The sequence below is a fragment of the Symsagittifera roscoffensis genome, unplaced genomic scaffold (genome assembly GCF_963678635.1).
Source record: "Symsagittifera roscoffensis unplaced genomic scaffold, txSymRosc1.1 SCAFFOLD_90, whole genome shotgun sequence".
NCBI classification, from domain to species: domain Eukaryota; kingdom Metazoa; phylum Xenacoelomorpha; order Acoela; family Convolutidae; genus Symsagittifera; species Symsagittifera roscoffensis.
Window position 1 is genome coordinate 51,757 of NW_026971566.1, and position 25,953 is coordinate 77,709.

General features: G+C 32.7%; 1 protein-coding gene across 1 annotated transcript; it reads left to right on the plus strand.

The window, feature by feature from the left end:
• The first annotated feature begins 794 nt into the window (after positions 1–794).
• LOC134856508 (uncharacterized) lies at positions 795–21,271 on the plus strand. The gene is made up of 4 exons (XM_063872777.1): positions 795–906; positions 3,630–3,710; positions 4,680–4,982; positions 19,570–21,271. The coding sequence occupies exon 4, from the start codon at positions 19,805–19,807 to the stop codon at positions 21,269–21,271; it is 1,467 nt and encodes a 488-aa protein (XP_063728847.1). The 5' UTR covers positions 795–906; positions 3,630–3,710; positions 4,680–4,982; positions 19,570–19,804.
• The last annotated feature ends 4,682 nt before the right edge of the window (positions 21,272–25,953 follow it).

Here is a 25,953-nt window from a genome sequence, read left to right on the forward strand (position 1 = left end):
TTTATTTGAGATAAGTTCTAAAATCTTTACCGAATTTTTACCTCGTTCCATTTGAATTTTGAGATTTTAGTAGAATACTTCGGCTAATCACATTTTTTTACTTTTTAAAAATTCTCAATGATAAAAACTAGAAAAAAATTGTAGCTTAGAATTAAAATGGTACTATGTTTTTTTTTCTTTTTCTCATCTGTGCACATCCAAGAGCTTAGTTGGTTGCGCAAAATTTGCTTTTAATCTTGTTTAAAACTGTAAAATCAAACATAATTAACTGCAAATCTGCAAACTGCACCCTGAAGATTTTCTTCGTGATTGGAACTGCAAATCTGCAAGCGGCAATTCTGGTGGCAAATTAGTCGTTTGTGTTTTTTAAGTTGTGTCATTTTTTTCTGTTCAATTTTCTGTTGTTTCAACTGCTACTTGCCCACACACACAAAACAAGCCGATAAGTTCATGTTATGTAGCAGTAAAAGCTGTTGATTGACTAATTCTATAACAGCAAATGTTGTATTATGTTGTAAGTTTTGACTTATGTACGTACGTATTGTTACTGCATTTTTAGTCCCGTTGTTTTTGAAAGACCAGAAAAAGAATTATAAAAAAACAAGAGAAATGAGAGTTGCTGAGGGTTTCTTACGTAGTCTACTTTTTAAAATCACTCTTCTAGTTTCTGCTGGTATAGAATAGCTGCTTTTTGCTCAAAAATACAACAAAGCTAAGAATCAGAAAAAAATTCATATACTGTTACTTTTATTTAATTCATTTTTCGTTTACGTGATTTTTTACAGAAAACATCTATCAACTACTGCATTGTTAAAATTCTCTGTTTTGCGCGTTGATTATTTGAATTATCGTCATTTGGACTACTTCTAGAATAGTAAATATCGATCGATTCGACAACATTCAGAGGTAAACATTAGTGTTTTTGTTTCAACTCAACGTTATTTTCTATACAGGATTCTCTCTATTCTTTTCTTCCTACTTTTTTGCATTTATAAATATTATGATTGCTTTGCTCTCTCTCCTTTTTTACACAAAACAAAACTCAAGCTACTTCAAGCTCACTTATTACAAAACAAAAATTTCAAAAACCCTTGATTAACAAAAAAAAACAAAAAAGACGTTTTTAGGAACTTTTTGGAAAACTTCTACTAAAAAATCTCGTTTTTTTTTCGATGAGCTTTTCCCCCTCAAAACTAATATAGACTGATGCCCATGGTGCTTTTAGAAAAACTCCGAGCTCGGTCAGCCAACAATGGACATCTCAAAATAGTATAAAGGGGGACTCTTTGGGTCGGCAGGGGGTCGAACTCCTGAGGAAGAGGACAGCGTCCGCCCCCCCCCCCCCGTTATATCTTCTACTGGTTTAACTAATCGAAAAAAATTATGACAAATTAATACGCTACGAGCACAGTAGACGCCAAAAATGAAAGAAAAAAAAGATGAAAAAAAAACAACTCCTGTAAAGACATCGGTAAGAATTGAAAAAACCATCACCTAGTTTCTTACGATATATAAAGTTTCATTTTCTGGAACTTTATTTGACTTTTCTATGCTCTAAGAAAACATTCTATACTTTTTACTTTTAACTTTTGAAAATTTTGATTATCTATTCTAGATTGCTCTCTCCAGTTAAAACATTTTTAAAACTTAAATCATACAACTTTTCTTACTTCCATATTGATTCGATGTTTTTTTTACCAAACAAGGAATGATTAACACTAGAACTTAAAAAAGTTACAGTTCTTGTTTAAACAACTCATGAGATCTTAAGCACTCCGATAAATCGTCAAAAAATTTTTTACAATAGCACTGCTCACATCATTCATAGTGTTGACTGACTAATCTTAACAATAAGATATTTCAATTTTTAATAGTTAATCATCTTTTTGAAGATCTTCAGTTTTCAATTAAGTTTTCTGATTTCTTGAGATAGTCACTACGAAATGTTATTTTTGAAATTGTATGCGCAAAATACCTTATTCTGATCAAACGATTGAAAAACTGGTAAAAAAGCTGTATCTTTGAAAACTCAATTCTGAATGCTTGACGTCAACCAGAAAACAATATGTCCGTTTTGATTTTTCTTCACCTGAAAAACAATCACCCACGACTTTTTATCACTACTTTAAACTTTTTTCAATCAACTTTTGGCATATTTCAAGGTGTGTGGAAATATTTCACTAAAAATTTGCGTTTTTCAAACCTCCAAGTCTTAAAGTTTATTTTTGTTTATTGGATTTTTTTTCTTAAATTTAGTTTTATTTTATTGAGATTCGGTAACCAAATAGACACAAAAAAAGTTGCTCGCTTGTAGTGTAGCAGATGTTAACGAAGTTAAATTGCATCAGAAGATCGCAGAAATTATTTTTGAAGTCTCCTTTTTGCTACTTCTAAAAGTATAGAAGAAAAAACTGAAATTTTTATCATTTAAAACATTCCAACCCTTTCTTTTTCTTTTGTGGAGAAATTTTTTACAGTAAACAAGGCTGTCAAACTTATGCTGAGCAACTTCTAACCAAAACTGAACTGCATTCGCTTCAATATAAGGTAAATTCAAAAAAATACGAACAAAAATAGATCAAAGCAACGGCAAAAGTAGCAGTCTTGATAAGTTTTGAAGCAGAAAACAACAAAGAAGGAGAACAGAAAACAACAATAAAGAACACACACATTTTTGTAATTGAATCTACAAGAAGAAATTTTTTTAGCCAGGTTCTGTTGAAAACCATAATTAACAATTGTAGTAATCAAACCAAAACTAAAGCTTGTTGCTGCTGTCTTCGGCAAAATGGTCCAAGGTGCATACAGAGAGTAATTTTCCCTCAAATCAGGCCCTAACAGCAGTAGCGTGGTTAACCCGTGAGCAAAAAAGGCATTGAAATAAATTTCTACTAATGTTTCCGTTTCTGATGATAAAGAAAATGGAGCTTAAAGACGTCATGATTTTTGACAATCGGATAAACCCAAATTGAAACTTTTTTAATTCATAAGAGACAACCTGCAACAGTTGGCTGCGGGTCGGATTCGATCTGCACCCTGGAGATGAGTCTCACGCAATAACCACTCAGCCACGGACGCGTAGAGAACAATTTTTATAAAATTTTCTGTGCTACAGATTGTGATTATAGCAAAAAAATTAAAAATTTTGTCGATCGAACATTTTTATTTGCAGGTCGATTTAGAAAAAACAGGTTCGTACAAGAAAGAACACTACGCTTTGCAAGCTCATCAAGCAAAAACTGATTTACTTAGAACAAAATGTGTTCCTTCACAGCAAATTTCGAAATTTCACCTGAAATTCAAGGGGGTAACCAATGGAAGTTCCGGCTCAAACCAAACTAAAATAAAGTTAGTTTTTACGGTTTAAGTTCAAATACAAGGTTTAATCAAAAACAACGCAGAGTTACTGGTATTGGCAGGTGCAATATATCCCAACGAGTAACCTATAGGTGCGTTCCAAAAAAAATAACGCAGAGGGCTATTTATTAGGGCTTATGTCAACAATCGTTAGTTGTATATCGCTGAATAGGTTTAGTTTACACTTTTTATAATGATCACTACGTTACTTGCTTTCTTAATTTTTAACATGGTCATAGAATTATCAACAAAAGTAATTACTTGTTTTTTAGTTCATAATGACGTCAGACAAAAAGACAGTGGGAGAAGTGAATGCAGAAATGAAAAAAATCTTGAAGCCCGACGACTTAAAAGTAAGTTTTTAAAATATTCACTAAGCAGACCCAAAAATAAAAAACTGGGTTTTAAATTTTTTAAATGAAAAAAAGAACTGCAACAAAAAGATCATACTTATTAATAATTCTGGAATTCATAAACCCGATTGGAAATTTTAAGCTTAAGTGGTACAGGAAATTGATTTTTTCCATGGCCCTGATCAAACTACTAGGAAGCATGGTACTTTAGAATTTTACAATTTCATGCAAAGATTGATGCAAAAAAAAGATGGACACGGCACTCAAATGCGTTTTAGTAGTTTCAAAAAATTGATGAATGTCTGAATGCAGTTAATTGCCGTAAATTGTTATAAATTTTTTAAGTTATTTTTAAATTGTTATATATTTGTAAAAAATAATCTTTTTCTGTTTTAAAGCTTGACGAAAAAGGTTTTTTGACTATGATTATGTTGATTTTTTTACATTATTGCAGCGAAAACAGGACATCAACCTAGTCAGTTTTTGAAATAACAAACTCATGAAAAACCCTTCAAAAACCTTAGAAAAATTCAAAAACCTAAATATCAGAAAAAGCCAGTTGCAATAACACGTTTAGAGTTACAAATCAGTGCTGTTTTTGTCAAAACTGGTTTAGCTGAAGAACAAAAAAAAACTTTTTTTCGCGTTTAACTGTTCAAATCAAAAGCTTTGAAAATGATTGAAACTTATTTAAAGTTTGGTATTTTTTATCATTGTGTTTTTTTTAATTTATCATTTTTCACAGTTTTAAAGGATTTTTTTTTCACTTTCGTTTTTGAGTAAATAGCTATCTGTCACTTCAATTCAGATAGATTTTACTATCTGTGTCAATCACTATCTGGGTCTCCAATTCTTTATCATGTTTTTGTTTTTGAGTATCAGGTTTTTGTTTTTGTTTTAGAGGTTATGATGGTAGCTAACAATTAAATTGATACTAAAGAGTATTATCACTTACTTGCTTCAATTTAGGGTGACATGGAGATTATGCTGTCCTCTAATTATGACTGGGCGGCCATGTTGACTCCCGTCCCACTCTCTGTCTTTCTGTTTGGCCAGTTGGTTTTGGTCAGCCTAGATCGAGGCTTTTCCCTGGTGACAGATGATACGGGCAGGTCGCAATTCAAGGTCACAAGTAATCCCCAGTCACTGCAGGAGTCGATGATGCACTTAGCAAATGAAGGCTGGGAGAGTTTCAATTGTGCGAGCAAGAACATGAATGCTATCCGTTTGTTGTCAAAACAAGTGCCAATCTACATAAGGGACACTGTCAAGGTATGCTTTATTATTGCTAATTTGTAAAGTTTCAAGAAAAAGTAATTTCTTGTCCTTCATAAAACTGGTAACAGACAATCCTAATAAAAAACATCGAAAGTTATCAAAAAGGAACCCAAAAAGTATACTCGGACGGAAAAAGATGCAACAATACAGTTTGAAAATTCTAGAAGCAGATGTGAAATACCCACACAAATAAATTTTCCGACTTTCGACGTTTTTCTTTTTCCATTTCCATCTTGATCTTGACATTGATCGTGCTAGTTGGAAAATTTAAAACAATTTGACCAAGTATGATTCTGTATATAACCCTACATGAACCCAAACTGACCTTTCATGACCGTCGCAACTTGCTTTTGTTTTAGTTTTACCACTTTATTTCAAATAATTATGTTCGCATAAATAACTTGTTTCACTTTTGGTTTAGTTCGCATGAATAAAGCGCGATTCCAGTCATTGGTTTAATGAGTAAGCAGCTATTCAAAAAAGCTCATAGAAACTAGAATCAGATATAAACTATATTTATTATTGGTTATAAATTGGATATTTTATCTCTATAAAATATTTAATGTTAACCAATCACGATCCATATGACTAGCAACCTACTTTTTGTAAGTGCTGAAATTACTTGTAATTTCAGCACCAGAGAGATTTGAATTTAACTTAGAAATTAGTTACCTCTCCAAGAGAACTTTAGCAATCGCAACAAGCCAGTATACTCTAGATCTATTGAGCCTAGCAGAGACTAGTTAAACACCCTGAGACTAGTAGATATAAGAGTAAGATTAGGATCGGTATTAGACTAAGAAGTTGCACGAATCTATCCGGCCGAAAATAAGATAGCGTGACGAGCAGACGGTGTACCCTATCCGAAATTACTCTATGAGTTACACCTCGAACCTAACTCATGTGGTGCGACCATGAGTCTCGATCAAGACCTTAAAAACAAATTAGCTTAGAACTAACAGATAGATTAGAATTAGACAAAAACATTTTCGAAAATGTTACATGATAATAATCTAATTGAAATGTCTCTACGACTCAAGAGATCAGAACCGCTATTCCGCACAATACTAGAACTACCAGGCATTGGAAGAAGGCCTCGGACAAAAGACGATCTACGACTACGAAAAAACTTACCATTAAGTTTCATGGTCGTACGGCAAAAGCCAGACCAAACTTTTATATTTAGAATTTTACGAGCCAGAAATTTAGATTTTCATTTGCAAACATAGAAACCTTGAAGAAAAATCGTCACTGATTAATACAGGCGCTAAATCCCATTTACTATTGTACAATAACGATTTAAAAAAACAACTCAAATCGTTTCCTCTAAATCTTCAGTAAAATTTGAAAAGGATATCTTAAAAATTTATTTATTGAAAATAAAAAATATAAAATTGTTGACATGATCATAAATTGTTAGTATATATAAATCATCCTGGCATCCTTAGCTTCATCACCTAAACATAACAGCAATCATTAAACCACTAATATCATCAAAAACTAAATTTTTCTATCAGTTAAATTTAAAGGCTCATCCAAATTTTTACCTCTATTTCATTTCAAATTGTTTAATTTCAAACTAGATCATCAAACTTTCCTTGAATCTCCTTTAAAAAATTAAATTAGGTGCATTTTATACCATAAAAAATTATAACCTGATCATCAAGGCCTATCCTTGGATCAAATAGAACAATTTTGTTCTCCCCCACCCAATAAATAAAGTGTCTAACGACCTCAAACGTCGATTCACTACCCAACCCTTTCAAAGACCCATGACTAATAGAAATTTTTCAATCACACTAACCAATCAAATTAAGCTAGGCAGTGATGAACTTCGGTTAGTTCATCCTTCACATAATCCCCCCTCTTACCTGACCCAGGCTAAATCTTAAATCTTAGTAAGTATTAAAATAGTATCTGACGAACTACCTGTGTTCTAATTATAGCTGAACCTTGTGGATCGCTTTACTATTCTCCAACCCTTGAACACAATAACTAACCCTAAGTAAGATTAAGTAAGTTAACATCTTAACTTAGAATACCCACGAGAAAGTAACAATCTTTCTTCGGAATCGATACATACTGTTCTCTCCAACATTTTATAAAAGACCCAAGTTGGGCTAACCAAAAAATCGTAAGGACTAACAGTCTAAGATATTAAAATCACTAATTACAATCTTGCACCCTTCATCCTAAACCTTATGTCACTGAAAAATTTAGGAAAAAACCAAACAATCGTACTACACAATTGTGAAATAAATAACGAAGCATACGATCTTGTAATTACACCGCACAAACAAACAATCGGATATATTCGCCCAAAACGTCAAATAATAAAAAGAAAAATTTTAAGTAAACAAAGACAAATCATACGAAAAAGACTTTCAAAGCGTAGAATCGCAGTCTCTGAATCAGAAGTCAGCAATTTAGATGCACTCTACAAACTAAAAGAAACAGTAATTAAAAACTACCCAGTTCACGACCAATTTTATTTTTCCGATTCAGAAGCCACATCACACTCATCAAAATAAGGAAAAAGAAGAATAAAAAAGATATACAAAAATAAACCAGTACGTTTATACAATTGGAATCAACCAATCAGACACATCGAGCATTACGCACTGACGGTTATAAAACGAAAAAATGAGCCAAAGTCCAAGTGATGACAGTCCAGACGAAAACTCTGTTTCTCCTTTTATTATAAGTTCACTCACTGAAGATGGAGGACAAAGACAATTTTGTACTAATATAATTGCAAATGTATTCGAACAAGGAGTTAGCCCATGTAAAGCAGAATTCCCAGAAGTGTAAAAATCAAAAGACAAATTATCGATCATTATTTGAAAGGAATATGTAACCTAACACAACCATATGGAATCTACACCATAGAACTCAGCACAGAAAGTAGATATCATAGCAAACACGTTATTCAAACAGATCATGTCGACATAGAATTTTCAAAAGTATTCACAGAATACATTAAAAATATACAGCACCAAAATTCACAACGAGCAAACTCAGTATTCAACAATGATGTTTTTCACTAATATATAGTTATGTATCTATACTAGAAAATATAGGAACTGAAAGCACATCACCGGTTCAAACATCAAGACACACAAATGTCAGAAATGAAATTGCCGCATTCTCAGCATTTTTAAACACAATTCGTGAAAACTTTTCGGGCAATGAAATTTCACCAAATGTCAAACATGATTTACAAAAAATCTTAGCATGGTTCATTATTGATTATTTTGCACAAAAAGTTGATTTAATTGCACAAGCAAGAAAAAATTTCAGACCTCAAAGTTTCAATGAATACACTGTCATTGCAGAACAATCAGACTATATTTTGGTCCCCGAATGGTCTCATCCATTATTTCTGAACATACCAATAGACATCTCAAGTCAAGCAATCAGTACAATTTCTATTCACAAAGACTATGTAAAGGTATTTCCACTTACAATAGATGCAACACCTTTAAACTATAATTCATTTTTACCTGATAGAAGACGAAGAAATAGTTTAAATTCAACTCTTGTACAACAAAAAAACTTAAATGGAACTAGAAATTTTACACAACAAGATTTTCAAACACCATCACATTTTATAAATGAAGAAATAGTTGAAACAATTGTAACAACTACACAGCAAAGTATTTCACCAATACATCCAAACCTTACAACGCCAAAACCAAAGATTTCAATATTACCTCAAGTAACATTGCAATCTACGGTTAAACCCTCGGTTGCTCCAAAATATTCACATATGGATTACCAAACATTTCGACCAATGACGAAACTACCACAAAAACAAAGAATATTCACCAGAATTAATTTTGCAGAACACAATTATAACTACGTAAATAGATCAGAAACATCTTAACCTCCTCGTACAAACCCGCATAATCGTTCATTTTCAGAACGACAAAATTTCCAACAACAAACATCAATTTTCGTAAATTTTAATAATAACCCAAGAAATCCAACAGACCCAAATGAAAACTACCCATTTTTTCAACAGAATAAAAATACTAAAAAGCCATACCAAAACAAACAAAAAACACCTTACTATACACCTAATTGTCTATCATCAGATGATGACGATTTTTATGACCAAAACCATCAACAAAATTTTCAAAACCAAAGACTCCACTATTATTACGTAGATCAACCAGATATTTTTGAACCATATACACGAGAACAACATATGCGACAACCTAGACCAAATCATGCATCTCAAAATAATAATTTTTACCCACAAAACCCAGAAAATACTGATTATTATCAACCAACACAAATGCAAAATGAAATACCACTACCATATTATTTGCAACAACATGAAATAACAACAAATCAACTGACAATTTTTTTTCACAAAAGCCAAATGCCGCAGAATCACTACAGATGACTATGAATCCATACCTCCTGGGTGGATCATCAAAAACATCAAATAAACCACTGATGGTATTCACAGGCACAGACCCAAAATTGGATACATAGACGCACAGCGTTAATCCAAACAACACTTGATGGCGCAGCTCAGAAATGGTTTTCAGTTTTATCAATAGACATAAAAACAGATTAGAAAAGATTTACACAAGAATTTTCAAAAATGTTTGATTCTGAAAGAAATAAACAACATCAAAGAGTTTTATGTAACGAAATTCGTAGACTACCAAATTAAACAATCAAAAAATTGGCAGTTAGAATCGAACAATAGTTCGAAAAGCATATTCATTGAATACTCATGATTATAAAAACACGGAAATGACAGAAATTTTAATGATGACTCTGACACCCCAATTAAGAAAAATAGCTATTAAAAAGGAAGCATCACATCCCTCATCAATTCGAAAACCGGATTTAGATTTCAGAAAACTAGTTGACAATTTAGAACAAGCAGAAATCACAATGAAACTTGAAGAAACAGAAAATCTCAAACTACAAAACTTTAATAGAATCGAAACAAATACTACACATGTAAACAACATACTAGATTCAGACGTAGACCTAACTGAAAAAGTTACTGAAATTTTGAACATATATGAGAAAAATTCCAATTTCAAAGGTAAACCATCTTTCAAGAAATGGTGTAATTATTGCCGAAGATACGGACGCAGCATTGCCGATTGTAGACAAAAACAACAGGACAATCAAAATAAACCGCAAAAGTACAAAGACCCAAATAAATCATTCTACCAATACATGAAAAAGGATCAAAATTTACCAAAGAAAAATATACATAGTAATAACAGCTCTGGTAAACCACTCCCAAATAATTCAAATTGCTCAAGAAACCAATCACCCTATAACTCTAGTTATAGACGTAGACCACCAGAACAACAAAATTCTCGAAATTTCTCACAAAAAAGATATAGTCGATCAAATAGCCAAAATAACCAGTATAGAAACAAGTATTCACGATCAAATTCAAACAGAACAGAATTTTTTGATACCAATTCCCATTCCAATTCTAAGAATAGACACTATTGAAACGATAGATTACGTAATTTATTATACAATAGAAATAGAAACTACTCGAATAATAGAAATAGAAGTTATTCAAACAATAGAAATCAACGTCACCAAATCAATAGATCAAGAAACAACTCCTACACAAGATCTAATTATCAAGGAAACGATAACAATTACTATAATAGGTCACGAAACAACTCACAAAATAGGAATCCTAATTATAACAATCGAAGAAATTATTCTCAATCCCCTTATAAAAACAACAATCGTTACCCTGATTCCCAACACAAATATAGAAGCAACACACCGAAACATCAGCGACAAATTAATCAGGTACAAGCAACTGAAGAAACAACTTCAGATCCACTTCAGATCCCCTGGTATTGACAACAAAGAAAGTACCGAACTACAATTAAACCACTTTAATTAAGAATCAACAGACAGCGAAAATGATACAAATAACACTATCTCAGTTAATATGATCACAGTCGAAAACGACTACGAACACATTGTATACGAACAACCCTTTAGTTCACACATATACGAAAATCAATCGTAACTTCTTCAAGACTACTATAGTAGACCCATTAGAAACGATGTACCAGTTGAACAAAATGTGAATGAAATCAACACAGTAGTAAATAATGAAAAACAAGGCTTAAGTACAAATCACATTTACCAAAATATACAAAAAGAACAGTCAAAAGATAAGTTTGGACAATCCCATTTCTCTTAGAAAGACCAAAAAGTAAAGTACATCAACCACCCGATCTCGAAATAGATTTTTTAATTGATTCAGGAGCAAAATCAAATATTATTAACATCCCTAATTGGAATGAAATCAAATCGTTACATCCAATCCTAACACCTATAAAGACAGCCAGTAAATTAGCAACAGCACAAGGCTCAACATTAAAAAACTATGAAAAAATCCAACTTTTCCTTGTTCCCACTAGAACAATGGAACAAAATAAAGTACTAAATAAACCATTTAAACAAACATTTCACATTACAGACATAAAACACAACATCATTGGCATACCATTTATAACTAAGTATATTCCCACAAAAAAAAACACTTTAAATAGCAAACTTCATATGAAAGATAAATACACAAGAACAAAAAACACATCTTTAACATTCTTTCAAAGATTAAACAAACAACCACCATTTTTCTCCAAATTTTATCCTATTTACAATCAGGAACGAAAATACTTGAAACCACTATCAGGAAATGTAAATGACTTTTCAACCAAACAAGTCCACCAGTACAAAAAAGACCAAAACAAACAACATCTCTTTATGTCAGACCTTGAACTTAAACCCATCCATAAATTTTTCCGAATCACAATTTCATCAATAAAATATATGAAACATTCAAACTCAGATATTATTTCATTACACGTATATAACAATTCACCATACCAGATAACACTACCCGTAGGACTCCTAGGACACTGTGAAACAAAAGCTACAACTTCACCCACAAATGAAGTAGCATATCGAGTCAATAATATACTACAATTACTAGATATATGTCAATCCACAATTCTTGATGAAGACTTATCAAAAAACAACATAATAAGCAACAAAAAAAGAAACACTGACTACTTCACAAAAACACCATATTTTAAATCAACGTTTAAAATATCACATTATACGGAAGAACAACAAAAGTTTCCAACAATGTTTCATTTTGAACATTCTCAAATAACACAAAAAGAAATCGACAAATTAGCCGAACTATTATTAAAATTTCCAACAGTTTATGCAACATCAAAATTCGATGTTGAAAAATTTAGTTCACCACTACATTTACCTTTAAAACCTGACGCAGTTTTCAAAAAGCAAAGAGCAAGTAAAGTACCGATACATTTACAAGATAAAGTAAACAGCCTACTCGACATTTTAGAACAATATGAAATTATATCACCAGTAAACAAAGAAGAACAAGCAAAAGGTACCACCTTTATCAACCCAGTTATCGTCTAAGCTAAAGGAGAACCATTAAAAATCATTCTAGATGCTAGATACCTCAATTCACTTATTATCAAATCTAAATGTAATTGGCCCATTGAACCTATTCAAGTAATTCTAACAAAAATAAATGGTAAATGTTTCACAACCGCAGATATGAATAGTGCATACAATCAAATGCCACTAGATGAACAATCACGACGATTAACAAAATTCGTTATTGGAAATCAACAAAACGAATTCAATAAATTATTCTACGGAGTTTCCGTAGGACTAGCAGCTTTTTCAGCTTTTATGAGTAAAATTTTTAAAACACTTAATTAAAAAAAATGCAATCATTTACTTAGATGATGTTTTCATACAGTCACAAACGAAAGACGAAATGTTTATAATTTTAGAACAATATCATAAAATACTCAAAAATGAAAACATGAAAGCAGCCCCAGACAAATCACATTTTTTCCTAACACGCGTAAAATTTCTTGGCCACATTATCGAAGAAACACTATAACTCCATTGAAATCACGGATACATGCAATTCATAAACTTCAACCACCCACAAATAAAAAGAAAATATAAGAATTCCTTGGAATGTTAAATTTCTTAAGTAAATATGTATACAAAATGCAATTATAGTTAAGACCTTTCTATAACAACCTAAGACCGCAAAATAACTTCGAATGGACTACCGAACATCAAACAAGATTCGAAGAAATTAAAAAATTGTTTACAGAACAAATATCAAATACAACCCCAGATCCAAATTAATCATTTTACGCAATGTGTGATGCTTCAAATTTTGGCATCGGCGCAGCATTGCTATAATCAAACAGTAGAACAAACAAAAAGAATCTTATATCAGCAAATTCTTGCTTATTTACACAAACTGAACTACGACTCTCTACTCTCATGAGAGAATGCACTGCTATAATATACACACTTACCGAATATGAATTTCTAATACTTGGATCAAAACATCCAACAGTTCTATTTACAGATCGCAAACCTATAATATTTCTTTTCACACAGAAATCAAACCCAAACCAGAGAGTTTACAGATTTCAATTAATTTTAATAAAATTCTCAAACTTACGTATATTTTGGACGGCAGGAAAAAATCTTGCACTACTAGATACATTAAGTAGAAATACACCACCTGAACTACTTACACGAAAAACTACAGTTGAAATACCACAAAATATTAAACTCTATCTTGCAAAAAATGAAACATCACCAAGATTAGAATGCAAATACGCAGTACAAAGTGAAATAAATCAGTCACAAATAAATAACTTACAACTTTTTCCACTCTATTTAGATAGTCAAAATAACCACTATGAAGTAGATCTATTAGTAACATCCACATTCAAAACAATTCTTTATTCACATTGGATAAAAAATAATACTCAACAAAAAACAATCAAACAACAACCACACAAAAAAGACACCTTTCCATTGATAGAAAAATAAAATTTAAATGATAAAATAAATTTATCAGGACCACCAATAGATGATTCAAAATACACATTAAAAAAAAGTTTTTGATCTCCATGACCCACTCGACACAATTCCATTATCAAAACTAGAAGTTGAAAATGTTTTTCTATCACCAACAGAAAAAATTACACTACAGTTATTACAAAAATATCAAAAACCTTGATCGCGTAATTCGACAACTCAAATCATGGATAAATATAAAACGAAACGAACAAAAGCTGATACAACAATATTAGGAAATAAAACACTCCTCAGATACTTTAGAAAATATACTAATACAACTTTTAATGAAATTACAGATCTTTTAGATTATCAAACAACCAATTTTAAAGTACCCTGTCTCCCCCTCAGCATGATGCTGATAGCATTTAACATATCCCATACACAACATACAAAAGGACACTCAGTATCAGAGAAGACATATTCAAATTTTACACAAAATTTTTTCTTCCCAAATGCACCAATTTGGATTAAAGTATTATGCAACGATTGCGTAATATGTCAATTAAATAAACCTTATCCAAATCAAAAATAAATAGCAACAAAACAAGATTTTAAAGGACAAAGACTATATTTCAATCATAGAATTTCATTCGACACAAAAGGACCATTTTCACCATCCTTCGAAGGAAATTCGTATATTATGGTAATGGTTGATGCATTTACACACTACGTAGCACTCAACCCAGTACCACATTGTAATGCTCATAAAAATGCACAAGGTTATTGTCAACCAAACAAAGATTAAATTTGTTATAACTTACCCTTACACACAGATGATGAAGACCACTTTCATCATCCACAAATTTCGAAATAAGCTTCCGGTACACATACCGTATGGATTTTAAAAAGAGATAAAAAACACAATGAAATCTACCGAAAAGTAAAAAAAAATTAACAAAGACAAAATATAAATTGCCAAATTAATTCACGCCTCATGCCAGCCACAGACTTAAAAATTGGATTTTTTGTTTTAATACCTAATTTTAATACACAACAAGGAATCTCCAAAAAATTACAAATACTTCGAAAAGGACCCTACCAAATAATTGATAAACCAACTGAAGTAACATACAAACTTACTGATTTAAATAAAAAAGAAGTAGCACAACACCGTAACAACTTATTACCTTATTACCCAAAAGAATACGCACTCCGCGAATTAACTCAATTATATTCTTTCACAGGTTTAGACATTGTTCAAAATAACCCCACAAATACAACAAAATCAAAACGTTAATACCACAAAAAATATAAAAACAATTCAACAGCAAAATGTAGACCCTCAAAGATCAAACACACCAGAACCAAAAATGCCTCAAAAAGAAAGAAAAATAGAAAACTAACAGAAAAAATTTTTATCACAGGATCAACAACAAAAATCCGAGCATAGAGAATCATCACATCTTAGAAGTCAACCACCGAAAAACTATAACACATTCATCCCACAGTCTAAAATATTAACGAAAGTTGAACTTCAGAAACAACTTTAGTTTAGATTACCGCAATCATTCTTTTTAATTACTTCAAACCTTCAAATTTCTGTAAAAACATGCTGAAAATAACCTCGATCATTTCTTTAAATTCAGCTAACAGGAATCGTTCAAATTGTCACCTTTATATCTCTAACACAAATTTATTTAGCCGATAAAAATTAATCTCCAGGCATATCTATAACTATAAATTTACATCCTCCAGGTCAAAAATAAATAACTTACTAAAATTTGACATTTAAAAAAAACACTGGATTTGTTAGTAACACACTATGATTGTGAAGAAAACGAACAAAAAACACAACACAAATACGTTTTAAATCAAGTCACACAATGCGGATCCGAACCACAAGCCATAGAAACAACAAATATAGTAGCCACACTATACTCAAAAGCCCGATCAACAACATTAACAGGATACAATATTACAGCAACATTTTCCGAAAAGAAAGTACATTGCTCGCAAGTATCAAACGGAAATAAAAACCGACTAGACCACGAATCTTTCTATCAAAGTAATATAGAAAGATTACTACATCTTAGCCCTCAAGACTGTAAGAATGAACTTAGACGATTAAACTTAACACAAAATGACGGAATGAATAGAAAACTTGTAAAGTTTTCCCAGACTTAGCACATCAGGCAGAACTTGAAAAACACCAAGGTCCCATTAGACTAGACAAAAATTTCCGCTTTCATGGAACACACGGAAGATTGACATACGATCTACATGATAAACACTGGATACCACATATAGGTATCAATGATCCCTCAAAATGCAAAGCAGATACAAAATATAAAGGATATCAAGAAATAATGTTTTTTGACTGGAAAATACAACTTGAAAAAGTACAAGTAACACGAGATTTAAAAGACGACACAATTCTTTACCAAGGCATTCGACTTTCTTGCAAAAATGACCAAGGATATTGCGATCCTACAACACGCACACAAGCAACCATTGTATGGTTTCCTGAAGAAAAATGCACAGTTTTTCAAGTCGCAAAAATACACGCTAGAATGATTAAATTTCATCAAAACTATTTTATTGAATCAATCTCATTTGAAGAAGTCAATCCCGATTAAATCAGAAATAATAACAACAAATTTAGAAACCTCCACAATATAGAAAATAAACTAACACGATTTCAAACATACCCGGAAACAGAACTAGCATGTAAATATAAAAAACCAATTTACAAAACACAATACTCAGAACTCCTTGTTGAATACAAACATGGTTTCGACATGAATACAGGACATCTTATTGTAGACCCTATGGCCACATCTTATTCACTTATCGACGGAAACCCTTATGTCTCAGTAAAATTTCAGAAAAACATAGGAAGAATAGGTGGAAAATTAAAACCACAAGACGCCGATAGTATAGTACACGGTTACAAGAACTATCACTCATGAACCGCACATATCTTGGTGCAATTCACTTTGATATACATTTAGACATGAAACTAGATTACATAATAAGCAAAATTTTTCAAGAAATGTCACGCTCAGAAATAGAAACACTACACCAATTATGTGAACTTGAAAGAACACAAACTCTACAGTCACTAGCACTAGCAGTTTTCAAAATACCAAATGCACAATAATTGTTATCCGGAAAAAGATCAAATTTCATTGATTATGAATGAAATATTTTATGTTATTACACTTGTACCAAAAAAGTATCACCTTTATAAGTTTTTGAAGATAAAATATGCTACAAAAGAATCCCCATATTCTACAAAAATAAAGTATATTTTGTTGATACACTCTCAAGACGAACATTTTTTTGGGACACAGCAGTACCATGTGGATCAGAAGGCAGCCACAACGTTTTACAATTAAATCCCGACGAAGATAAATACTATCTACTAACACCATACCCAACATTAATGCCACCATTAAAAAAGTTTTTACCTGAAAGCATTCGAGCTATAGCCCGCAATCCAAATATCGATTTAAAATTGATAGATATATATTCTTAATCCGATATACAGCATCACATTAGAACACAACAGTTTCAAAACTACTAAGACAAATGGACACTATACAACGACAATCAATAGACCAAAATTTACGAAAATTTGTAGAAACAGCAGGATTTTCAGACATTTACGCACAAGATTACAGCGGATATTTTAAAGAAATTAAATAATACATATTTTTAAACGGTGAAAAATATCGACCACAAGATTTATCACCGATCAATAATTTTAGTTTTGTAAATCTCAAAAACGAAGTTTAAGTTTTTCTAAAATGGCCATATTACATCTTAGAAAGATTGATTATCTTTACGCAATGTTTAATTTTATTGGATTTCTTTTCTCATTACTAAAAGGAATCTATAACACATGCGCAATACATACACAAGTAAACCAACAAGCCAGCGTAGCACGCATATTATTTGCAGGATTTTTTGGAATATTTTCATCATCAATAAATAAAATCCTCCTAGATGCACAAATTAAAGAATATAATACAAAACTATCAACAAATCCCAACACATACGATGACTCAAATAATATTACAAACGCATTACCTACGGCACCCCATTTGCCAAATCTACATCATAATCATCCATTATTATTAGTCTCACGAAATTTTCGAAACTTAGCAATCACAAACCCCCCAAACTTAAGACCCAGCTACATACAAAGCCCCATCCAACATATAGTGACACAACGCCCACCAATTGACGACACATACAAACAAATCATTGAACAGCCCCATACCACCACTTTTCAGTCTCAAAATAATCATTTTTCAGCCAACGATGAGCAGACAAGTTGGATCACTCCACCGATTAAGCTCCCACCCAGCCAACCTCCAAAATCCACTCCCTATTATCCCACTTTTTGCTTTTCCGCCACCTGATTCACCACAAGCTAATACATCATCAGGCATGAATTCTGACACTTACTCAGATATCACAATTGAATAATTCTGATATCGAAACCCCCGATGAGTTCGCAGATTCCGAATCATCCCCTTCTACTCATACCCCGACCAGCTCAACAACCTTCTCAAAACCCCCTTTCCGACCTCTCAAAACCCAAAGCCATTATACATCTCCCCACACTCCTTCTCAAGTAACCCCAAGACCAACAAAAAAAAAGTTCAGTACAATAAGTTTTCTTGCTATGCTGAAACGAAAAGAGAAAAAACGGTTTCGAAAATTTTTTTTTTCAAAGATTTCGGCCGTCTGAGCTATGTTAAACTGAGTCTACTGTCATAGTCAAAAAGTTGGATCCTTTTTTGTGATTTAATTTTCTGTTGCATACAATAATTTTTAATGCTTTTTATCGAAAATTTAATGTTGAGCTGAAATCATTGAAAAGCAAAAAGATTCTGAGAAAAAGAAACTTTTAGAAGAACTCGGCAATCTAAGATAATGAAGACTTAATATAAGTTCTTGAACAAATTTGTATGAGAAAAAAGTTTTAGGTCAAATCAGTTTTTCTGAGCATTAGGGAGAAATGTGTAAAGGACAAAAAACAAATTCGCAAATTGGGTAGTCTGAAACAATTTTTGAAAACCTCAGCTTAAAATCTTTTAAAGGAAACTGCAACTAAGTCAATTAAAAAAGTACTCGAAGACTAATCAGTCCAAGAAAAAAATATTGTTGATAATAGCTAGCGAGACTGGTAGGAGAAAAAAGACCAATTCTCAACAAAAATTTATCAGATTTCAGAAAAACGATATCGTTGAGCTCCACTTGAGCAGTTGATTCCTAAATGCGTTTTTAAACATTTTTGAACAAAAGTTTGATTACGAAAAAAATGTTTATCATTACATATTCATAGAAAAGAAATCGTATGATTAACATTTTTTGTCAAAAAAAAATGAAAATTTCCCACTTGATTTAAAATATTCAAAAAACGAATCAAGCTCATTTGAACTTACCAAAAAAAACTTTTAAAAATTTTATTGAAAAAAGTTTCTGGAAAAAAATGCTTATCATCGAAATTTCATAATTGAAAATCCTATGATAAGCATTTTTTCCTTAGAACCCATGCATGGAATTGTACGATAACCTTTTTTTGTATGGAGTTTTATGATTATCATTTTTTTGTTGGAGGTCAACTCGGGTGATCAACGTTTCTAGATCTAGTAAAATATCAGCTCTTTTGTAGGTTATCGTGGAAGGAACACCGGAAGATATTGAAGAATTAGTTCCCGATTACCTTTCTGAAGTGTTAACAATTGCAGAAAGATGTAGTGACAAAGCAAGTAAAGTTGAAAAACAGTTCGAACGAGTCATGTTACTCATTGGCGGGCTAAAGGAAGAATGCACAGTTGCTAAGGGGAGCTGCGAGGGAAAAAAAACTAACTCAAGCACAGGCTGAAAAAGAAAAAAAAGAGAGGCGCATGAGAAAAGAAGAATTTAATAAGGAACAATTGCAGGAGGATTATGATCAGATGAAATGGAATTTGAACAAAGCAGTTGAAGTTTACACAACGGCAATGGAGTCAGAAAAGTCTTTGGGAATGACAGTGGGTTCACAAATGATTCAGGGAGTGATTAACGCTGTAACTGCTCCATTAAATATGTTAAACCAGCGAAATATTTGTAGTTCTTTTGAATTGAAACGGCATAAGGAGAGAAAATTGGGCGGAATCTACTTTTGGATTGGAGTTCTTTTGGAAAGAGCTAGAAATGCTGTTGATGATGAGGCGAGTTCTAAAACTGTACAAAAAGAACTTCATTCATTGAAAAATTTGACTGCCAGCTTTCGCAATATTTGCAGCTTTCAGGATAATGGGCATCACGATGGAAGAGTGAAGATACTAAAGGAGAACTCAGAGAAAGTTTTGCTTATCTTAGAAGAATCACAGAATAGTTTGAACGAGGACAATAATGCAAAGAACAAACAACGGGAAGAAGTCGAACAGCTTACAGAAGAATTGGAATGTGCCTTGAAAGCAATCAATGCTTATTTTTCGAATATGAGCTCAACAATGCCAATTGAAAATCCATCGCCAAGACTGGACAAAATGATGACTAGCTGCAGCGACGCTATTCAACCTCATGATCAAACTATTAAAATGAAACTAGAAATAGCCCAAACTGGACTGCAGGCTGCCAAAGATGATTTCACAGAATCAAGCAAGAAAATGATTGAGGCCAGCGGGCAGTATTGTAATTCCATCGAGGAGCTGGGCAAAATTAACTTGGATAACGTCAGTCTTGTTGACATAAGAAAACTGCTGGTGAAAAACTTGAAGGCACTTGGACTAGTGAAGACGGAATGGGAGAAGTTGGTCAGGTTCTTCCAGACGATTGCCAATATCATTAAATTTGCCATCGAGGAAAATGTGAAAAAATTCAAGAGTCATGTCTACAAGATTCAACGAAGAGCCATTGAGTACACACTATCCGACATGCATCGCGACATCTTGTACCAAAATGCTAACAATGTCAACAAACTGGCGTTTGTGGTCTCAAATCTGTCTGCCATGTACTGTGACGTTTCGGAAAATCACATCATAAATCAGGTTGCTTCGCTGGGTCAACTCCTTGCTCTTGACCCAGACCAGGAGCGAAAAGCCATACAAGATAAGCAATACGAGTTGAAACAACAGGCGAAAAAAGCCTGTTCGAGTATCAAGGATATTGTAACAAAGCGTATGACTGACTTCGAAAAGAGAGTTAATCAGCGGATGACGGCGATTGAGAATCAGATGAAGGTTGTGATGCCAGTGGTCGAAGAAAATCCAAGAGTGAGAGCGGCTATAAACGAGGCGATTGCGGAGTCCAACCAGATAAAAGCTGACGTTCGAAAAAAGGATAAGGAAGATTATTTCAAACATCTCGACGCTGATGAGTGGTGCTGAAGAAATGAGAATCGAAGTACCTTTTAAAATATTCCGACGTTCATTCTAGTGTGAGATGGGTTTTAGTTTGCGTTCAGTTTTAGTTCACTTCAATAAGGCAGTCACAGCATCTTAGATTCAATCACTAAAAGAAAACTAAGATTAGTCTCTGCATGGCCAGAAATAAAAAAAATCTAGCCTCAAAATTTGTTATAAAAAATTCTTCTCTCTCACAATAGTTTGAATCGTCGATGATAAATTTAAAAGTAAATCATAATCCTTCTAGATCAATTTGAGGAAGTTTTTCAAATGTTCATCAAATTTTATATACTAATCTTCAATTCAGTTTCTTAAAGCAGCAGAGTTGAAAACGTCACTGAGAATTATAAAAAGACTGCTATTGGCGCTAAGTAGTCGCAAAAAGTATAGGGAAAAAAGTCAAGATCGAAATCGTTTTCCGATTAGAACTCGAAACACTTATGTCTAGTCGAGAGAACAACATCACGCACTCTTGTCAGAATAGAAACATAGAACTCGAAATCTCAGTATTCACAGAACAATACATGTTGAATTGAGAGGAATCGAAAGGGACATATCACCTTTTCGAGGACCAAAAACTGAAGAAACTAGGATCGTACCAAACAGCAAAAATGTCTTCAAAGAAATTTTGGCCGATGAAGCAAAAAAGAGAAGCTCTTATTACGAAAAGGGTAAAAATTAGGGTTTAGATTGTTTTTGAGCCGGTTTTGGGTTGTGATTCGTACCCTCGTGTTGATGATCTTGTATTATGGGTTAACCACTGGCAGTCTTTATGAAAGTTTCAGCATTAAACAGTTTTGAGAAAAAAAGTCGGCTACTAAAACTCGTCGCTAACAAAATAGTTTTTTAGTATCATTTAATTTCAAAAATAAAAGAAAAGTATAATTTTTTTGGAAAAATGTTGTCAGTAACACAGTGTTATATGCGACGGACCAGCACTCACCCGGGTTGACCTCCATAGACCAAAAATATAAATCATACAAATTTCACACAAACTTACTTGATTAAAAGTTTGATGCTTTCAGTATATGGTCTTCAGTATTTTTGCGACTACTTTGACCTCCATAGACCACAAATACAAATCATACAAATTTCACACAAACTTACCTGATTAAAAGTTTGATGCTTTCAGTATATGGTTTGTGTAAGAAAAGTCTGATACCTTTCAGGTCGTTTCCTATACAAGGTAAATGCGAGACGATCGAACTTTGATGATTCTAGTGTCTTGAGAACTTAAATTGAAATCTTTTTTTTTGGTTAATGGAAAAATGATAGTCATACATTTTCCATATATGAAATCGTTAATCATGGATTTTTCATGCTATTTTCTGTATGTTTGGAGTTGCATGAAAAGTGTATGGCTAGCATTTTTCCATATATAAAAAGTGTATGACTAGCCTTTTTGGTCAACACGGGCATTGATGGAAAAGTAAAAGTCACTTTTTGAAACTTGGCAGCGAATGCGAGTAGCACATTCAGATCTTTAAACGTGGGAAATTACATAATTGGACTTACATTGTTAGTAATTAGTGTTGATCAATTTGATCATTGCATCATTTCCTTTATTGGTTCTACTATAAGAAGATTCCTTAGACTGATAAGTTGTTTCGTTATGAGTTTTTTTTAGTTTCCTCAGTGCTCCTGAGATGTTTCGGCACTGCTTGTTGGTTTTCATTTTCTGGTTCAAATTCATCCGCCTCTTGCAGTTATAGCTCGCTTCTCTTTGAAAGCTTAGGCAAAAATTTCAACCAACCATACATCAGACAATTTTGTATCTGGAACGTTTGATGTTTTCGAAAACTGACTCATCAAATTACTCAGAATTGAAGATTCCACGAACCAATCGAATTGCCATCAACCGGACAAACGAAGAGATTAGAAGTTTTGATTTTTGGGCTTGACTCAAAATCAACATGTGTATCTGTTGCAGAGATAATGATCTCGGTTACTGTTTTTCTGCTAAATCAAATCCAAACTGCAATTTATATGGACAAAAGTAAAAAAAAGTTTATTTCGATCAAAAATTTACAAATGACCAAAGACAAAAAAATTCCTAAACATAAAAGAAAAAATACCCCTAATTTTAAAAATCGAGCAATCCTTGTCATGTTAATACTCGTACTATATTGATATTTAATCAGCGTCATCCATCAATTGCTTCTGTTTAAATCTTCAGGAATTCCACAATCTGATTAAACATTGCAACCCGAGCAAAAATATAGAGGTAAGATTAATTGATAGCTTTGAGGGTCCAAAAATAACAGCAGGTTTCAAACAGTACTTTAGAAAGAAGACAGCTCAACGCTCATTCATTATAAAGCGTTCACTGTTACGAGAGAGATGACAGAGGACGCTTCACAGAAGTGCGACGTTCGACGTTCGCTACCAAATTTTTGGACATTCGCTAGCAGTTTAAAAGGAGAACTAATTATCAACGAAGTGCTTTGCCCAGCAGAAACAATCAGATTACCAATTATGCATGGAGTGCGCAAGGGATGGGTTGCCCAATTTTTGAAGGATTGCCCCGAAGTCTGCAAATGAGATTGAAACATTTTCTTCTTTGAAGTGAGTAAGAAAATCGCTGAGCTTGGACAGTGAGCTGCAGGAAAATGGCTGATCGTTAGACAGTAGCTTGGAATTGTTTTTCACACCAAACATGGTTTTTAATTGTTATTTTAAATTGAAATTAAATGGGCTTCTAGTTCTATTGAAATGGAATTAAATGGACAAAGGCTAAAAAAAAATTTTTTTTCGATCAAAAACTTTGATCCACTTGAATACCATTTAAAAGATTGATTCGAATTTTTCTTATTTTTATGACCAAAGACCAATGAATATTAAAACAATAACAAACACCTAAACAAGAAAAGATAAATAATTACCTAATAAAATCGCAAAACTGAGCAATCCTTGGTATGGTATCACTCTTCTATTTATCGTAATCAGTCATCGTCATCAAGTTATTATTCATCAATTGCTTCTATCTAAAATTCCAGCAATCCCTCAATCAAACAATGCAACCCGAGAAAAAGACAGAACAAGCTTTCTTGGACAGTTCTGTGGGCCAAAAACAACAAAAAGTGTTCAAAAGCAGCTCGATTATTCATTATAGACGCGTTCATTGCTATGAGAAAGTTGACAGATAACACTTAACAGCAATTAGGACTATTCTAATTCCAAGGGACTGACTCAACGGCATCCTTGGGATGGTACACATTTTGCGACAATCGTTATCAAATAAAAAAATAACTATTTATCAACGAAGTAATTCTTCCAGCAGGGTCAATAAGATGACCATTTATGCTTGGCATGCACAAAGGATATGAATGTTTTTCCAAAATAGCAAAAGATTGCCCTCGAAGTCTGAAAATTAGAAAATGATGTTAATTAAAATATATATTTCCTTTTTCAAAACCAACGCTGCATCAACACCACAAGTGTGCCAGTGACCAATCATCCTAAGCAACAAAACCACATAACCACAACAACCACCAATGATCTCTATAACATTCAAATAATTAAACACATGCATCTGCACTAACCACGGCAAATATCACTACCATCGCTGATGAGCAACGCACATGCAATTTTTCGAGAATTACCCATTTTAAAATTTAAATTGAGCTGAATATCAACAGTTTTTAAATTTGATCTTTAGACTGATTTAATTCCAACATATAATTCAAGTTTAACTTCAATTAACTTTTCAGTATTCAAAAAAGAATTATTTTAAGAAAAGAAAAGCCGCACACTTGTGAGTAACTAACTTAGTCAGTATTTCACTGACTCAGTGTCGGTTGAAATATTTTTTGCAGTAGCCTTGAGTAAGACACTTTTCAGGGCCCTTTAAAATTAACTCAACTGAAAGGTCTTCCTTTAACCCGATTCATTGATCAAAGTTCCAATTTTTTATTCTATTTGGTGGTTCGATTTTCAATCCATTTTGTTGTTCGAACTTCAAGTTTTTTTTTTCATAGTCCTAAATTTGTAATTTTTTTGGTTGATATTTTTTATTCCAAGTTTTATTTTCTGAACTTTTTGAGCGCCGTTTTTTTTTTACTTTGATCCGACTTGATGAGAAAAGTCGAAGTGGCTGAATAATTACTTTTTTTATAAGCAAAAGCTTAAAATGTATCAAACGAAAACATCAATTTTTAGTCCGATTTCGCTCTCTAGTTTGAATGAAAATTACTTGGAGTCATTTTTGGAGCGAAGTTAAAACTATATTTTTATAACAGTTTTTTTGAAATATAGACAGAGATCGTAATCAGCAGCTGCACTGTCACCAACTCCAATGTCCGCAATGCCATCAGCGTCAGAAATAATGGTATCAATGGTGTTCTTCAATTCGGTACTTATCAAATAGACCTTGAGTTACCTACTCCTAAAACTGGCTCCAAGTGTCGCTGGCCAGACTGCAATTCCTCTATTTTTTAGTTTACATAGCCTCAAAAAATATACTGCGGTTTAGCTGTATACTGCTGCGTGGCATGAAAGTTATTTGTTTTGCTCTAAGAGCCACCACGTCTATAGAAAAAAAAGTTTCCCACCACGTTCATAGGGTTTTCCCACCACATTCATAGAAAAAAGTTTCTTTCTACATATGTTAGTGTAATTTTTTGTGATGAGAAAATTTCACAAACTTGTATAAAAACATTGAGGAA